Source organism: Entelurus aequoreus, linkage group LG04 (genome assembly GCF_033978785.1).
Source record: "Entelurus aequoreus isolate RoL-2023_Sb linkage group LG04, RoL_Eaeq_v1.1, whole genome shotgun sequence".
NCBI classification, from domain to species: Eukaryota; Metazoa; Chordata; class Actinopteri; order Syngnathiformes; family Syngnathidae; genus Entelurus; species Entelurus aequoreus.
Window position 1 is genome coordinate 18,040,751 of NC_084734.1, and position 16,525 is coordinate 18,057,275.

Genomic DNA, 16,525 nt, shown 5'->3' on the forward strand with positions numbered 1-16,525 from the left:
AGAATTTGTGTGCCAGTTCCTCTGTGCAGATTTGAGGATGAAAGAAGCCACCCCAGATTCCCTTGCACTCGCTAAGAGGGGCACGGTCAAAGCCGATCCAGGACCAACACCCGATACCTGACTGGAAGGAACCGAGAGGAGAGACAACACCTTGCCAGCAATGACTAAACAATTTGAACTCCTTGCCCTGTAGCTTGAATTCTCACATGGCCAACCTCTCGCAATTGTAGGCTGTTATAGACCTCCCTCTGCCTCCACTGAAGCCCTTGCCTCGCTTGAATCCTTTATGAGTGGGTTAAATGCTAGTGAACTTCTCTTGGTTGGTGATTTAAATTTTGACTGGTTGACTTCCTCTTCTGATAACCTTAAAGCTGTATGCAACTCACTAAACTTAACTCAATTAATCACTTCCCCAACTCGACCCAATACTAAAAACTCCTCAAAATCATCTTTACTTGATCTAATTCTAACCAACGCTCCCCATAAGTACACTGGCACTGGGGTGTTTGCCAATGATTTGAGTGACCATTGTACAATTGCAACTGTAAGAAACTGCAAGCTACCAAAATCAAAACCCACTATTACATGCAAAAGAAATATTAAAAACTTTTGCCTCCCAGCTTTTATATACAATTTAGCTGCCTTTCAGTGGAACAGAGTTGCTTTAATTGATGATATTGAGATAGCGTTGAAATACTTTTATAATGAATTTCAACGTATAGTCAATAAACATGCTCCCTTTCGAAAACTTAGAGTTAAAGGTCGAAATTATCCCTGGTTTTCCTCTGCAATTGGAAACCTTCTCAAAGAGAGAGACGTTGCTTGGGCCAGGGCTCGAAAAACAAAGACAGAGGCTGACTGGCTTAGCTTTCGCCATCTTAGAAATAAATGTACTTCGCTTGTTAAGAGGGCCAAGTCTGATTTTTACCTGCATGAATGCAAAAAACATATAAATGATCCCAAAAAGTTTTGGCAAACCATAAAAGCTTCTTTAAATCATGTGACAACAAATGACTTTCCAAGTCCTTTAATTACTCAATCTGGTACTTTGTCTGATAAGACAACTATATCAAATTGTTTTAATGAGTATTTTGTTTCTGCCGGATCCTTGTTTGAGTCGTTGAATCCCCAATTGTCAAATGTTGGTTTAACTAATGTTAATATACCAAATACACCACAGGCTGTAAATAGACGCAGCACCTGCACTTTTGAGTTCACACCTGTATCAATATCCGAGGTAAACAGTGCACTAAAGAGCCTGGACACAACTAAAGCAGCAGGACCTGACCAAATTGAACCCTTTTTCTTAAAATTGGCTGCTGATTTTGTTGCTGAGCCTCTCTCGCATATTTTTAACCTAAGTCTAACAAGTAAAAGCATTCCAAAAATCTGGAAATCGGCCTTTGTTCTTCCCCTGCTAAAAGGGGGTGAACCCACAAATATAAATAATTACAGACCAATTTCTAAATTATGCATTTTGGCAAAATTGTTTGAGAAGATCATCAGTAACCAGCTAGAGGATTTTTTAGAATCAAACAATATTATATCTCCATTTCAATCTGGTTTTAGAAAACAGCATAGCACTATTACAGCTGCTCTTAAGGTCTTCAATGATTTAATCGAGGCTGTAGACGGCAAGAAATATTGTGTCGCCCTATTTATTGATTTGTCAAAAGCATTTGACACAGTAGACCACAGTCTGTTAATTCAAGCCCTTCATCACGTTGGATTATCTAAAAATGCAGCTGCTTGGTTCACAGACTATCTCTCCAGCAGAACACAATGTGTACAGGTGGCTGGGACCACCTCTTCATTACTGGACATTACCAAAGGCGTTCCACAAGGCTCAGTGCTGGGGCCCATTTTATTTTCTATCTACATAAATAATCTTTGTAATAATTTGTCAAATGCAATGTACCATTTTTATGCAGACGACACCATTATTTATTGCTGTTCAACCTCCATCACTCAGGCTTTTGAGTTTTTACAAGCTGCTTTTGATGTCATCCAGGCTCGCTTATTTGATCTTAAATTGGTTTTAAATACAGATAAAAGCAAGGTAATGGTTTTCTCTCATTCAAGGGTGCTACTGGAAAATATTCCAAATATTGTAACATCAAATGGAAACCCTATAGAGCAGGTCTTAAATTACAAGTACTTGGGTTTTACTCTTGATCAGGAGCTTTCATTTAAAGCCCATATTAACAACTTGGTCTCTAAGCTTAGGGTAAAGCTTGGTTTCTTTTTTAGAAATAAAAACTGCTTCTCTCTTAAAGTCAGAAAGAAATTGGTGACAGCAACTATCTTGCCTGTAATTGATTATGGAGACGTGCTTTATTTTAGTGCTTCATCTAAATGCCTCCAGTCATTGGACACTGTTTTTCATTCAGCACTAAGATTTGTTACTGGCTGTCGTAGTCTCACCCACCATTGTCAACTGTATATGAAGTCAGACTTATCTTCATTGAGTGCACGCAGATACACACATTGGCTGACTATCATTTATAAGGCTCTTTTAGGTTTAATACCTCCATACTTGTGTACTCTGTTACAAAGAAAAAGCAGCTCTTACGCATTACGTTCTAACAATTTGTATGTTTTAACTGTTCCTCATGTACGGACTGAATTTGGCAAAAGAGCTTTTGGCATTGCTGCCCCTATGGCATGGAATGCATTGCAGACTAAACTGAAACTTACAGAACTACTTCCATTTGGAGCCTTCCGTTCTGTCCTGATGGACAAACAGCGAGAGACGTTTGCACAGTGCCTGTGTTTTTAAAGATGTAAATCTCTGTTGTTTTACAGTTCTCTTATGTATTTTAAAATGTATGTCTTAATGTATTATTTTTGAAACTGCTCTGTGACATGTGCTGTTGACCTCTTGGCCAGGTCACCCTTGTGAAAGAGATCTTGATCTCAATGGGTTTTCTTATCTGGTTAAATAAAATGACGAGAACGACTAAGGTTGCCAGCCAATATGTGTCCGTCGGGACTCCAGCAGCTGTGGAAGGAGGCCCGGAAGCAAGCCGAGGGCCTGGACCAAAGCCCCACGCCCCATACTCTGCCCCAGCCTTCCCCAAAGCCCCCACAGCTCCAACTCTACCTGAGTTTTCCCCAAAGCGGCCAGCGCGCACATGCCATTGCACAGTCTGCCCAATGGACTGAACCACACCCCAAGAAGAGACAGAGACAGACTGTTTGAGTGGATCTCTTTCTTCACCAAGGCAGCCAAAAGCCCAACGAGGTGTCGGCAGGCCACCAGCCTGAGGCACCACCGAGCCATCTATATGAGCACTAATCGAACATGGACTCATACGAAATTCAGTTGTGTGTTCAAAATCAATTGATAATTAACAATATTGGTAACTACATTCATTGCAAATGCCGGGAAAAATATTTTTGCAAATGTCTTACAGTCATAAGTCTATATACATTCATCTATTTATGTTCAATGATGTTCATGATCAAAGTATTTGTTATTCCTTTACTAAATCAAAGGGTAGGCCACTAATTGTGTTCTGTGAGATGGTTTTACTGCAGGCTGGTAACAGCGATCGCTCTGAAGGAGGGTCATAGACGGAATTTTTGCCTCGTATAAAAACATTGAGGTTTTTGCCTCTATCTGTGGTAGAGATTTAACTTAGTGGTCTACATCAGAAATTGTTTTGGTCCAGGGTCTTAAGACCCTGGAAGGCGGGTATGTAGTAGAATTTCTGACCTTTTGACCTATATTTCTTGTCTTTTAAGAATGTCCGCTCATTTTCAATTCTCTTCTATTTTGTGCCATTGAATGGACCAGTTGTGGGACAAAGGTGAATATGGAGTTATGCCAACCTGTCTACAGAATGTTTAGATTTTCCAAATATGACTAAGAGATACAAGGTTGTTTTGGAACAGACAAAACCAAAACAAAACAATTATGACGCACTAGATAAAAAACAATGACGCACAAGAGACATATAAAAAATGGCAGAAGACCGGAACTCTACAGTGATTTTGGCTTGTGTGTGTCTTGTTTGCTCCGGAGTAACATGTGGTCTGTCTGCACGGCCAACTTAATTCAACCTGCACTTCTGATAATGGGTAAATAAATTTGTTGTACTAAACTACTTTTGTTGCCTGTTTAAGCTTCGGACAATCCCCTACACTATCCTGTAGCTGTGATTACAATCAGTGGTCGAGAAAATTCTGTTTTTAGTCAAAAGTGTGGTTTCGAGAGCACAGTTCTTCCTGTTTGCGTCCTCTCCCGGAAACAGGGAGAAGGCACTGCAATGTTGGTATTAAGAAGTAATGAGTGTTTTTAAATTTAGAAGTAATGTGTGTTTTTACATTTATTAGTTGTCATTTGAAAATATTGTATTTATTGTTGACTTAATAGCAGTTTGTTAGGTTTCATTTTAAAATTCATGCTAGCTAACAGATGTATGCAAGTATGTTACGTAAACATCACTAATGGATGCTGGACAATGAGTTCACAGTTTGGGCTGTCAGCTCATTGGCCAGCGCTGCGCCACTTAACTGTCAATCAGTGAGGCTTTGCGAGTGTGTGTCACATTTAGACAAAGACTAAGCACTTTTATGTTTGTCATTTTCTTCTCTTACTTTACCCAAAATCAAACAAACTGTGACAACGTTGTATTTTTACACCGTTCCTACTTCCTTTTCCAATGAACCATTTGTGCGCTTCAATTAGCTTAGCTCGTCGCTTCAAGCCACAACTTTTTCATGCATCTTTGATTTCACTTTTACATGTACAGTTGCCATGGAGATCGCCGACACACGGATTCAGGTTTAGCCCCTAGATGAGCCGATAAGGCAACAATAAAGCAAAGAGAGAGGAAGCATTAAGCCAAAGCTCGTTACCGTTAATAGCCTGCAGGTAAAAAATGCTAATGAGGCACTTTTCTCCTTATTTTTATTGTGAGGGAATTCCTTTTAATGTGGAACTAACACATTTTTATGGGGCTTTGTTTTATATGTGATACAGAGCAATGGCTCAGTAAACAAGTTGCTGATGGATCCATGTAACAGCTGCTGCAGCTGCATGGATTGTGGGTACCCCGTAATAACTAGGTCAAGGTTAATAAGCTCTTCAGCACAACACACACACGCCTGCACACACCCACACACACACACACACGCACACGCACACGCACACGCACACGCACACAGGGCTCAGGTCATAAAAGAAAGTCGTGCAGAACACACTTTCACTGAATGCCTGCACTTTGATTGGACGCCATTTTAATTGATGAAGGTGCAGCTAATTAGCAGTGCGGGTGGTGATGGGGGCTCATATTACGACAGCTGTGTTGCTCCCACACACTGGGAATGTTCAAAACCAAAGAAAAGAGCGACGCAACCAAACAATCACACTTACATTATTTCATTGATCATATTGACTTATAGAGCGGCAAAGGCTGTTGATTTACTTAAAGGCCTACTGAAACCCACTACTACCGACCACGCAGTCTGATAGTTTATATATCAATGATGAAATCTTAACATTATAACACATGCCAATACGGCCGGGTTAACTTATAAAGTGACATTTTAAATTTGCCGCTAAACTTCCGGTTCGAAACGCCTCTGAGGATGACGTATGCGCGTGACGTAGCCCGACGAACACGGGTATGCCTTCCACATTGAAGCCGATACGAAAACGCTCTGTTTTCATTTCATAATTCCACAGTATTCTGGACATCTGTGTTCGTGAATCTGTTTCAATCATGTTCATTGCATTATGGAGAAGGAAGCCAAGCAAGCAAAGAAGAAAGTTGTCGGTGCGAAATGGACGTATTTTTCGAACGTAGTCAGCCACAACAGTACACAGCCGGCGCTTCTTTGTTTACATTCCCGAAAGATGCAGTCAAGATGGAAGAACTCGGATAACAGAGACTCTAACCAGGAGGACTTTTGATTTGGATACACAGACGCCTGTAGAGAACTGGGACAACACAGACTCTTACCAGGATTACTTTGATTTGGATGACAAAGACGCAGACGTGCTACTGTGAGTATGCAGCTTTGGCTTTTTTTTGCGTATGTACGTAACTTTTTTAAAATATATAAGCTTTATGAACCTTGGGTTAGGTGAACGGTCTTTTGGGCTGAGTGATTGTGTGTGTTGATCATGTGTTTGAATTGTATTGGCGTGTTCTATGGAGCTAGGAGCTAGCAGAGGAGCTAGGAGCTAGCATAACACGTACCGTACCGTAAGTGCGCGTCACGTACGTAACTTTTTAAAAATATATAAGCTTTATGAACCTTGGGTTAGGTGAACGGTCTTTTGGGCTGAGTGATTGTGTGTGTTGATCGGGTGTTTGAATTGTATTGGCGTGTTCTATGGAGCTAGGAGCTAGCAGAGGAGCTAGGAGCTAGCATAACAAACACGCAGGTGTTATTATGCAGGATTAATTTGTGGCATATTAAATATAAGCCTGGTTGTGTTGTGGCTAATAGAGTATATATATGTCTTGTGTTTATTTACTGTTGTAGTCATTCCCAGCTGAATATCAGGTACCGTGAGTATGCAGCCTTGGCTGCTAAACATTCGATAACTTGACCGTATGTGCGCGTCACGTACGTAACTTTTTAAAAATATATAAGCTTTATGAACCTTGGGTTAGGTAAACGGTCTTTTGGGCTGAGTGATTGTGTGTGTTGATCAGGTGTTTGAATTGTATTGGCGTGTTCTATGGAGCTAGGAGCTAGCAGAGGAGCTAGGAGCTAGCATAACAAACACGCAGGTGTTTTTATGCAGGATTAATTTGTGGCATATTAAATATAAGCCTGGTTGTGTTGTGGCTAATAGAGTATATATATGTCTTGTGTTTATTTACTGTTGTAGTCATTCCCAGCTGAATATCAGGTCACCCCCGGCTCTCACAGCATCTTCCCTATCTGAATAGCTTCAACTCCCCACTAGTCCTTCACTTGCACTTTACTCATCCACAAATCTTTCATCCTCGCTCAAATTAATGGGGAAATTGTCGCTTTCTCGGTCCGAATCTCTCTCACTTCATGCGGCCATCATTGTAAACAATAGGGAACTTTGCGTATATGTTCAACTGACTACGTCACGCTACTTCCGGTAGGTGCAAGCCTTTTTTTATCAGATACCAAAAGTTGCAATCTTTATCGTCGTTGTTCTATACTAAATCCTTTCAGCAAAAATATGGCAATATCGCGAAATGATCAAGTATGACACATAGAATAGATCTGCTATCCCCGTTTAAATAAAAAAAATTCATTTCAGTAGGCCTTTAACTGCAGGTGTTTGGCCTTGAGTTGTACACAACACATTTGTATTAATATTACAAATATTTGAGCAGTTAATTTTTTTAATTGTATGATGAAATAATTTTTCATAATGTGAGGCACTAGCGGTAGAAAAATGGATGGATGAAAAAATAGATGCCATGTTTGCTCTAAGTCCCCAGGAGGAGTTTTTCTAACTTCATGGTTCTTAGCCCTTTTTGATGAGTCCTGTCATTCAAATACGTCTCAACCAAATTTTGCAACCGCTGGAAAGGGATGGGTTTTTATGCAAATGTATAGGGGACATTATTCAGTACAAATTTTAGGGGTGTTCTGGACTGATTACATATTTTCCTTCATGCTCGTTAAGGCCTTCAAAAAATGTGAGAAAAAGTGAACAGATATGATAAAACTTGGGGTTTCAGTAACTTAGGAGTGTCCTGATACATTTTTTTACTTTTAATACGATATCAATATAGGAGCCTTAATTATGGCCAATGCTGATATTGATCAGATACGATATCAGAAGCAATACATTATTATTTAGTAGAATGGAATGTTAAAAAAGGTTTGATCAAGTTACATTTGTCAAACAGAACACAATTATAGATGTGAAAAACAACTATGTTATTAATCAATAACCATCTGGAATGGACTTATGCTGTCTTTAAAATAATAACTTATTTTTGAAACACCTACTTCACAATTGGTAAGAATGGCCGCCCGGATCTGAACCCAAGTGGTGTTTTGTTATTGGACTTTTGTGCCCGTCACGGATTGTCCATAACGAACACCATGTTCAAGCATAAGGGTGTCCATATGTGCACTTGGCACCAGGACACCCTGGGCCGCAGTTCCATGATCGACTTTGTAGTTGTGTCATCGGATTTGCGGCCTCATGTTTTGGACACTCGGGTAAAGAGAGGGGCGGAGCTTTCTACTGATCACCACCTGGTGGTGAGTTGGCTGCGATGGTGGGGGAGGATGCCGGACAGACCTGGCAGGCCCAAACGCTTTGTGAGGGTTTGCTGGGAACGTCTGGCAGAGTCTCCTGTCAGAGAGAGTTTCAATTCCCACCTCCGGAAGAACTTTGAACATGTCACGAGGGAGGTGCTGGACATTGAGTCCGAGTGGACCATGTTCCGCACCTCTATTGTCGAGGCGGCTGATTGGAGCTGTGGCCGCAAGGTAGTTGGTGACTGTCGTGGCGGCAATCCTAGAACCCGTTGGTGGACACCGGCGGTGAGGGATGCCGTCAAGCTGAAGAAGGAGTCCTATCGGGTTCTTTTGGCTCATAGGACTCCTGAGGCAGCGGACAGGTACCGACAGGCCAAGCGGTGTGCGGCTTCAGCGGTCGCGGAGGCAAAAACTCGGACATGGGAGGAGTTCGGGGAAGCCATGGAAAACGACTTCCGGACGGCTTCGAAGCGATTCTGGACCACCATCCGCCGCCTCAGGAAGGGGAAGCAGTGCACTATCAACACCGTGTATGGTGAGGATGGTGTTCTGCTGACCTCGACTGCGGATGTTGTGGATCGGTGGAGGGAATACTTCGAAGACCTCCTCAATCCCACCAACACGTCTTCCTATGAGGAAGCAGTGCCTGGGGAATCTGTGGTGGGCTCTCCTATTTCTGGGGCTGAAGTTGCTGAGGTGGTTAAAAATCTCCTCGGTGGCAAGGCCCCGGGGGTGGATGAGATGCGCCCGGAGTTCCTTAAGGCTCTGGATGCTGTGGGGCTGTCTTGGTTGACAAGACTCTGCAGCATCGCGTGGACATCGGGGGCGGTACCTCTGGATTGGCAGACCGGGGTGGTGGTTCCTCTCTTTAAGAAGGGGAACCGGAGGGTGTGTTCTAACTATCGTGGGATCACACTCCTCAGCCTTCCCGGTAAGGTCTATTCAGGTGTGCTGGAGAGGAGGCTACGCCGGATAGTCGAACCTCGGATTCAGGAGGAACAGTGTGGTTTTCGTCCTGGTCGTGGAACTAGCTCTATACTCTCGGCAGGGTCCTTGAGGGTGCATGGGAGTTTGCCCAACCAGTCTACATGTGTTTTGTGGACTTGGAGAAGGCATTCGACCGTGTCCCTCGGGAAGTCCTGTGGGGAGTGCTCAGAGAGTATGGGGTATCGGACTGTCTGATTGTGGCGGTCCGCTCCCTGTATGATCAGTGTCAGAGCTTGGTCCGCATTGCCGGCAGTAAGTCGGACACGTTTCCAGTGAGGGTTGGACTCCGCCAAGGCTGCCCTTTGTCACAGATTCTGTTCATAACTTTTATGGACAGAATTTCTAGGCGCAGTCAAGGCGTTGAGGGGATCCGGTTTGGTGGCTGCAGGATTAGGTCTCTGCTTTTTGCAGATGATGTGGTCCTGATGGCTTCATCTGGCCAGGATCTTCAGCTCTCACTGGATCGGTTCGCAGCTGAGTGTGAAGCGACTGGGATGAGAATCAGCACCTCCAAGTCCGAGTCCATGGTTCTCGCCCGGAAAAGGGTGGAGTGCCATCTCCGGGTTGGGGAGGAGATCTTGCCCCAAGTGGAGGAGTTCAAGTACCTCGGAGTCTTGTTCACGAGTGAGGGAAGAGTGGATCGTGATATCGACAGGCGGATCGGTGCGGCGTCTTCAGTAATGCGGACGCTGTATCGGTCTGTTGTAGTGAAGAAGGAGCTGAGCCGCAAGGCAAAGCTCTCAATCTACTGGTCGATCTACGTTCCCATCCTCACCTATGGTCATGAGCTTTGGGTTATGACCGAAAGGACAAGATCACGGGTACAAGCGGCCGAAATGAGTTTCCTCCGCCGGGTGGCGGGTCTCTCCCTTAGAGATAGGGTGAGAAGCTCTGTCATCCGGGAGGAGCTCAAAGTAAAGCCACTGCTCCTCCACATCGAGAGGAGCCAGATGAGGTGGTTCGGGCATCTGGTCAGGATGCCACCCGAACGCCTCCCTAGGGAGGTGTTTAGGGCACGTCCGACCGGTAAGAGGCCACGGGGAAGACCCAGGACACGTTGGGAAGACTATGTCTCCCGGTTGGCCTGGGAACGCCTCGGGATCCCCCGGGAAGAGCTGGACGAAGTGGCTGGGGAGAGGGAAGTCTGGGCTTCCCTGCTTAGGCTGCTGCCCCCGCGATCCGACCTCGGATAAGCGGAGGAAGATGGATGGATGGATGGATGAAACACCTACTATAGTGGCCACAATAAGTTAAATTATGAGGACACGTTTGCTACTGGATACTTTCTAATACACTTCTGCCTTGGATACTTTGTATGTGTAAGTGATATGCAATTATAAATATTTAATACTTGTTTATATTAACAAATGTTCTGTTTTGGACTACAATATTGTTATATTAAGGACACTTATTACATATGTCTAGCTTGTGTGCTATTGTGTGCTTAGCTGTTGTGTGGCTGCTGGCTCCTAGTAGCCTATATCCTACCATGTTTACCTTTTGTAAATGACTTGACTAAAATACAAAAAAGACCAACCTTGTGTGCTTATTGGAGGACATTTAGATGTTAACTGGCTGTCCAGCTTTGCACAAGTAAACACACTGCAGGGCTGCTTGTATCGGACATTATATCACACATTTTACATGCAAGCATATAAAACCACATTAATTAATGCATGAAGTTCTGACAACTATCAGCCAGTCAGCTACGAATGTGGCAGTTGCCACTTTATTTAGTTTTTCTTCTGCGAATATGCTACCGTAGCATGATTTTTTTTAATAGTAGCTATGCTATTGTTGCTAACATGATGTATGGCACAAGCAATGCTTGGATTGGACATTTTACATTGAAGCCAATACAATCCCATACTTGTTTTTTTGCTGATATCGGACCATAAATGTCTCTGCCAAAATGTAAAAAAAAAGGTGTGTTGTTTTATTGTGCAGGTTTGAAATAAATACTTCAATTCAATTCAATTCAATATCCGATATCAATTTTGGATTGGTGTCTGGATCTTAATAAAAAAAGAATCCAAGCAGGTCTTCACTGATTTTGTGACATTTTCTAAGCATAATTTGTATGCAAGGTTTGTATGCCAACCAAACTGTGCTTTATGTTTATGTACGTAAGAAATTGACAGAATACTACAATACAAGAATGAATAACAGCAAACATTCATGTAGCTAACAACTCTTGTGTCAAAAAGCTAAATGGTTGATCATTTTGATTGCAAACACGTTTTAATGACAATAAAAAAACAATGTTTTCTTGTTATTTTCCTTTCTACACCGCCGAGCGCAATCAAGTACAATCAGGGCTTCCCTTCTACTGATTTCTCGTGTTTACAGAAGCACTGATTGGCTCTAATGAATTGCCCGAGTAGATCATTTATGATAGAGTCATCTCATTGTGCTGTAAATTCCTTCTTAAGAACAAGAAGGATGAAACTGGCATGATTTATGATAAAAAATCTGATGTTTGCCACTTGGTCCTGGATTAAAGGCCTACTGAAACCCACTACTACCGACCACGCAGTTTGATAGTTTATATATCAATGATGAAATCTTAACATTGAAACACATGCCAATTCGGCCGGGTTAACTTATAAAGTGCAATTTTAAAATTCCCGCCACAGTTCCGGTTGAAAAACTCCTTTGGATATGATTTATGCGCGTGACGTCACAAAATCCACGGAAGTGGTTGTACCCCATCTGACCCGATATAAAAACCTCTTGTTTTCTTCGACAAAATTCCACAGTATTCTGGACATCTGTGTTGGTGAATCTTTTGCAATTTGTTTAATGAACAATGGAGGCTGCAAAGAAGAACGTTGTAGGTGGGATTGATCGGTGTATTATGGGCTAAGTACAATACTTACAGCAACACAACAAGGACTACTTACTACGCCTAGCCGATGCTTGCCGCCAAACCCACCGATGAAGTCCTTCGTCGCGCCGTCGATTGCTGGAACGCAGGTGAGCACGGCTGTTGATGGGAAGATGAGGGTTGGCTGGCGTAGGTGGAGCGCTAATGTTTTTATCATAGTTCTGTGAGGTCCGGTTGCTAAGTTGCTAAATTAGCCTTAGCGTCGTTAGCAACAGCATTGGTAAGCCTTACCAGGCTGAGAATTTTTAACCGTGTAGTTACATGTACATGGTTTAATAGTATTGTTGATCTTCTGTTTATCCTTCCAGTCAGGGGTTTATTTTTTTTGTTTCTATCTTCATTTGAGAACGATGCTATCACGTTAGCTCAGTTGCTAAGTGTGTCACAGATGTATTGTCGTGGAGATAAAAGTCACTTTAAATGTCCATTTCGCGTGCTCGACTCTCATTTTCAAAAGGATATAGTATCCGAGATGGTTTAAAATACAAATCCATGATCCACAATAGAAAAAGGAGAGAGTGTGGAATCCAATGAGCCAGCTTGTACCTAAGTTACGGTCAGAGCGAAAAAAGATACATCCATCACTGCCTCCCTAGTCATTCACTGTAACGTTCCTCATCTACGAATCTTTAATCCTCGCTCAAATTAATGGGGTAATCGTCGCTTTGTCGCTCCGAATCTCTCGCTCCATTGTAAACAACGGGGAATTTTGAGGAATACTAGCTCCTGTGACGTCACGCTACTTCCGGTACAGGCAAGGCTTTTATTATCAGCGAGCAAAAGTTGCGAACTTCATCGTCGATTTTCTCTACTAAATCCTTTCAGCAAAAATATGGCACTATCGCGAAATGATCAAGTATGACACATAGAATGGATCTGCTATTCCCGTTTAAATAAAAAAAATTCATTTCAGTAGGCCTTTAAGATGATGCATCTGGCACATAAAGCGGCACGTTGAGGATTTCTGCCATCACATTTTGCTGACATGAAATCACAGGGGCAGACAAGAGAGATGCTTCATGTTCGCATGTGAGGAAGAGCGACACAATGAACTTAAACATCACCTTGGACAGATCTCCAACCTCCAGGTAAAAACAGATGATGAAAACATTCCAGGTCATCCACACGACCAGCCAGGCGGCGTACTGCAAGAGAATGAAGGCAGAGCGAGCAGTGAGTGCACATAACATACTGTACTTAAGCGACATTGACATTGCATTGTAAGACATACTAACACACATGTAATATACATTTTGCTTGATGGCGGACATGTTTTTCAACCAATCTTGCTCACATTTAACAACCGTGTGCTTGTCGGTCCCATAAAAGTGTGTACCGACTTTCATGGTGAGTGAGCCGAGCACATTAAAGTTAGTGTTGGGTGTAGCGATGTGAGAAATTTTAAGTAGATCCCAAGTCGATCCCACTTATGGGGTTTAGAAACAAATACAAAATAATAGCACAGGTACAGCAAGGGTTTTGACACATTTTCACCTTTTGTGTGCAGCGGTTCAATAGTAGAATTGTTTTTTTAAATATGTCACATGCCTTTATGCTAACACCCAAATACAGAGGTCTTTAATGATTTCCAAGACAAACACCCCCAAGCTGATGAAGATGTGAAGCAAGGACCCCTTACTTGTATATCTTTGTATACAATTGTGTTTCAAATTAAACTGGTCCTAAAGGTACCTTGTTAATGTGCAATCTAAAGTATTGAAATAAAACAGTATAGTGCCTCTAATAGCTGGCTGGCAGTTTGTGCTGCTAATCGCTAGTTGGCAACTACAACACTAATTGCTAGCTATCTTAAGTGATAACATGTAGAGCTGAAACGATTCCTCGAGTAACTCGAGTAATTCGATTACAAAATATATTCGAGGAATTTTCGCTGCCTCAAGGCTTCGTAAAAATTTTTTACGGCATTTTGCCTCGTTTAATAAACAGTAGTCAAAGCTCACGTTTCGCACGGACTGTTTAGGTGTTGCACAGCAGGTTTACGTCACAGATCATACGCCCCCTGCACTGCACAACACCGCTCTTTTAAATACGCTTCAGTTTAGTAAACTTTTTCGCCGACATACTGTAACTCGCAATGGCAGACGCCGCAGAAAGCAGTGGATAAGAGCCATAGCAAAACGAGAATTAAGAAGCAACGAAAGTTGTCTAAGGTGTGGGAACACTGTACACTAAAACGGAGGGAAAACGCAGTAGTATGCAAACATTGCTAAGTGGAGCTCGCATACCACAATAGCACAAGTTCGATGCTGTAGCACCTGTAGAGAAAGCATCCGATTGAGGGACGTCCAGAGGCAAGGTAAGTCATCTATTATCAAATGTAAACGCAAAATTTGTGTTAGTAAAATAAATGTTATTCATTATGATAACCAGGATGTGTTCTCTCACTCCCGCGCAGTCATCAAATGCCGCCAAAATGTGTTGAAAACTATCAACGCTATCCGAGCTGTCGTGTTTAATTAGCCTTTCATTAGTAACCACACAAAAGTAGTCGTGCAAAGTTATTCGGATTATTCAAGTCATGCAACCACATGCTGCTTGGATAGCTTGCACTTACACACACTATAGAATGTAAGAGTTCCAAGTCCTTGTTCACATTGGTAGCACTTGTGTGCCAAGTTCCTGTCAGCCATATTGGTTCTGAATATGAAGTTGCACATTTCAAATGCAGTATTAAAGGCACTACCTAATCCACTTTTTATGTTTCATATAATGAAAACTGTTCTTATTGTTTAATTTTTAATACTAAGAATTATTTTTTATTTTAACTTTCTCAGCGAATATTAATTTTGAACTACCGGTAATTTTTTAATATATTTGTTTTCATCTCAAACATGTTGTGATGGCAAAATGAACATTGATTACTATTTTGCATACAATGAATGCAATGAACTGTATTGCATTTTTAAAATGTAAAACTGCTGTTGTCATTATTAAGTGGTTTGTCTTTTTATATTGTTTATGTATTGTTGGCAGGTTGAAAACAGCTCAGCGGATTTGCGTGGAGAAACCAACGTTTAAACGGCACCGTATAATAATCATCAAAAACGTACGAGAGACAAGATCTTCGTTTATGCGGTCACACAACACAGCACATAGGGCTGTGAGCGCACCTGTTTTTAATAGCACACACAAATTGGCACGGTCAACCACGGACGCATTTTAGCTGTGCGTGTCAGCCTTCAATGATGAAAACAGGCGTTTAGGAAATAAAAGACAATTAGGCCAAATGCAATAATTGAGGGCATATCTTAACATGTATAATTAAACCTTAATTAAGCAAAAATATTATGTATTAGATTACTCGATTAATCGATAGAATACTCGATTACTAAAATATTCGATAGATGCAGCTCTAATAACATGAATATAATATTATAATTATCAATGTTTTTATTCTAAAACTGCAAGGTACAGTTAGTAGGGTGGCCATGTCAGGGCCATGTCTAAACTAAAGTGTGTTGGATCATTGTTAATGTGTATTTAAAGACATTTACATTTGTGGAAAAAATATGTGGGGAATGTAAAAAAAATATATTAAAAAAAAGTTAACTGACCAAAAATCTCATGAACCCTGTGCAGTATCTCTGTGGAACCACCGGGGGTCCTGGGCCCCTTGCTGAAGACCTCTGATTTAGTTTGTTCACTTCCTCTGCCGCGACCAATCAATGTTAATTATAGAGGGAAGGGGAATGTTATTGCAGGTGGAACAATGGATGTGTTACATCAGTTATTTTATTGCTAAAGTTGATACAAAATCAGATCAGCCAATTGCAACAGGAGAGCGGCAGGAAAGAAGAGCCTCCTATAACTGATTGGCAGATTATTCATTTGAAGAAGTAGATTTGAGTCCATGTTGCTTCAGACAAGCAAAGAAAGCTGAAGATCACCTACCCCAGTGACGTATCGCGGTCGGAACTGGATGGTGCCAAACAGGCCCAATATGACCATGATGATGTGCAGGAAGTTGGTCAGAATGGGAGCCCACTGGTAACCCAGGAAGTCAACGATCTGACGCTCCAAGATGCTGACCTGAGTTGACACAGAGTGGTTGAACATCATTATAAAACAATTTGTTCCAGGAAGATTCATCCCCAGATTTCAAAGTCATTTGACAACTTCGATCAACTGAACTATTTGTATTTATTGATTTGCACACACAAAAACTATGAATATACAAAGTAAAGCCAAACACAAAAGGTTAAGAAGACGCTAATGTCCTGTAAAGACACCAAGACATCACAATAATCACAGCAGCCAGGATAAACAAGTCAAATACAATACATATCATACACAACAAACATACTCATCATAGTTCGCTACAGACCAATATACCCTTCAATTGTTTTTAAAATAATAAAACACATTTGTGAATTGAAGAGCTGGTGGTAAGTTATTCCAAAGAGAGGGTCCTCT

At 41.8% G+C, this 16,525-nt stretch overlaps 1 protein-coding gene across 3 annotated transcripts in view; it reads right to left on the reverse strand.

The window, feature by feature from the left end:
* The window catches only part of LOC133648349 (sodium/potassium-transporting ATPase subunit beta-1-interacting protein 2), a 215,877-nt gene that overhangs the window by 88,772 nt on the left and 110,580 nt on the right, over positions 1-16,525 (reverse strand). For all 3 annotated transcript variants that reach the window (XR_009825851.1, XM_062044350.1, XM_062044349.1), the window contains 2 exons: positions 16,004-16,141; positions 13,156-13,236 (listed from right to left, as the gene is read on the reverse strand). Coding sequence is in view for 2 of the 3 variants with exons in the window: in XM_062044350.1 (XP_061900334.1) it covers positions 13,156-13,236; positions 16,004-16,141 (219 nt within the window). In the remaining variant the exon portion in view is untranslated. The remainder of the gene's footprint in view (positions 1-13,155; positions 13,237-16,003; positions 16,142-16,525) is intronic.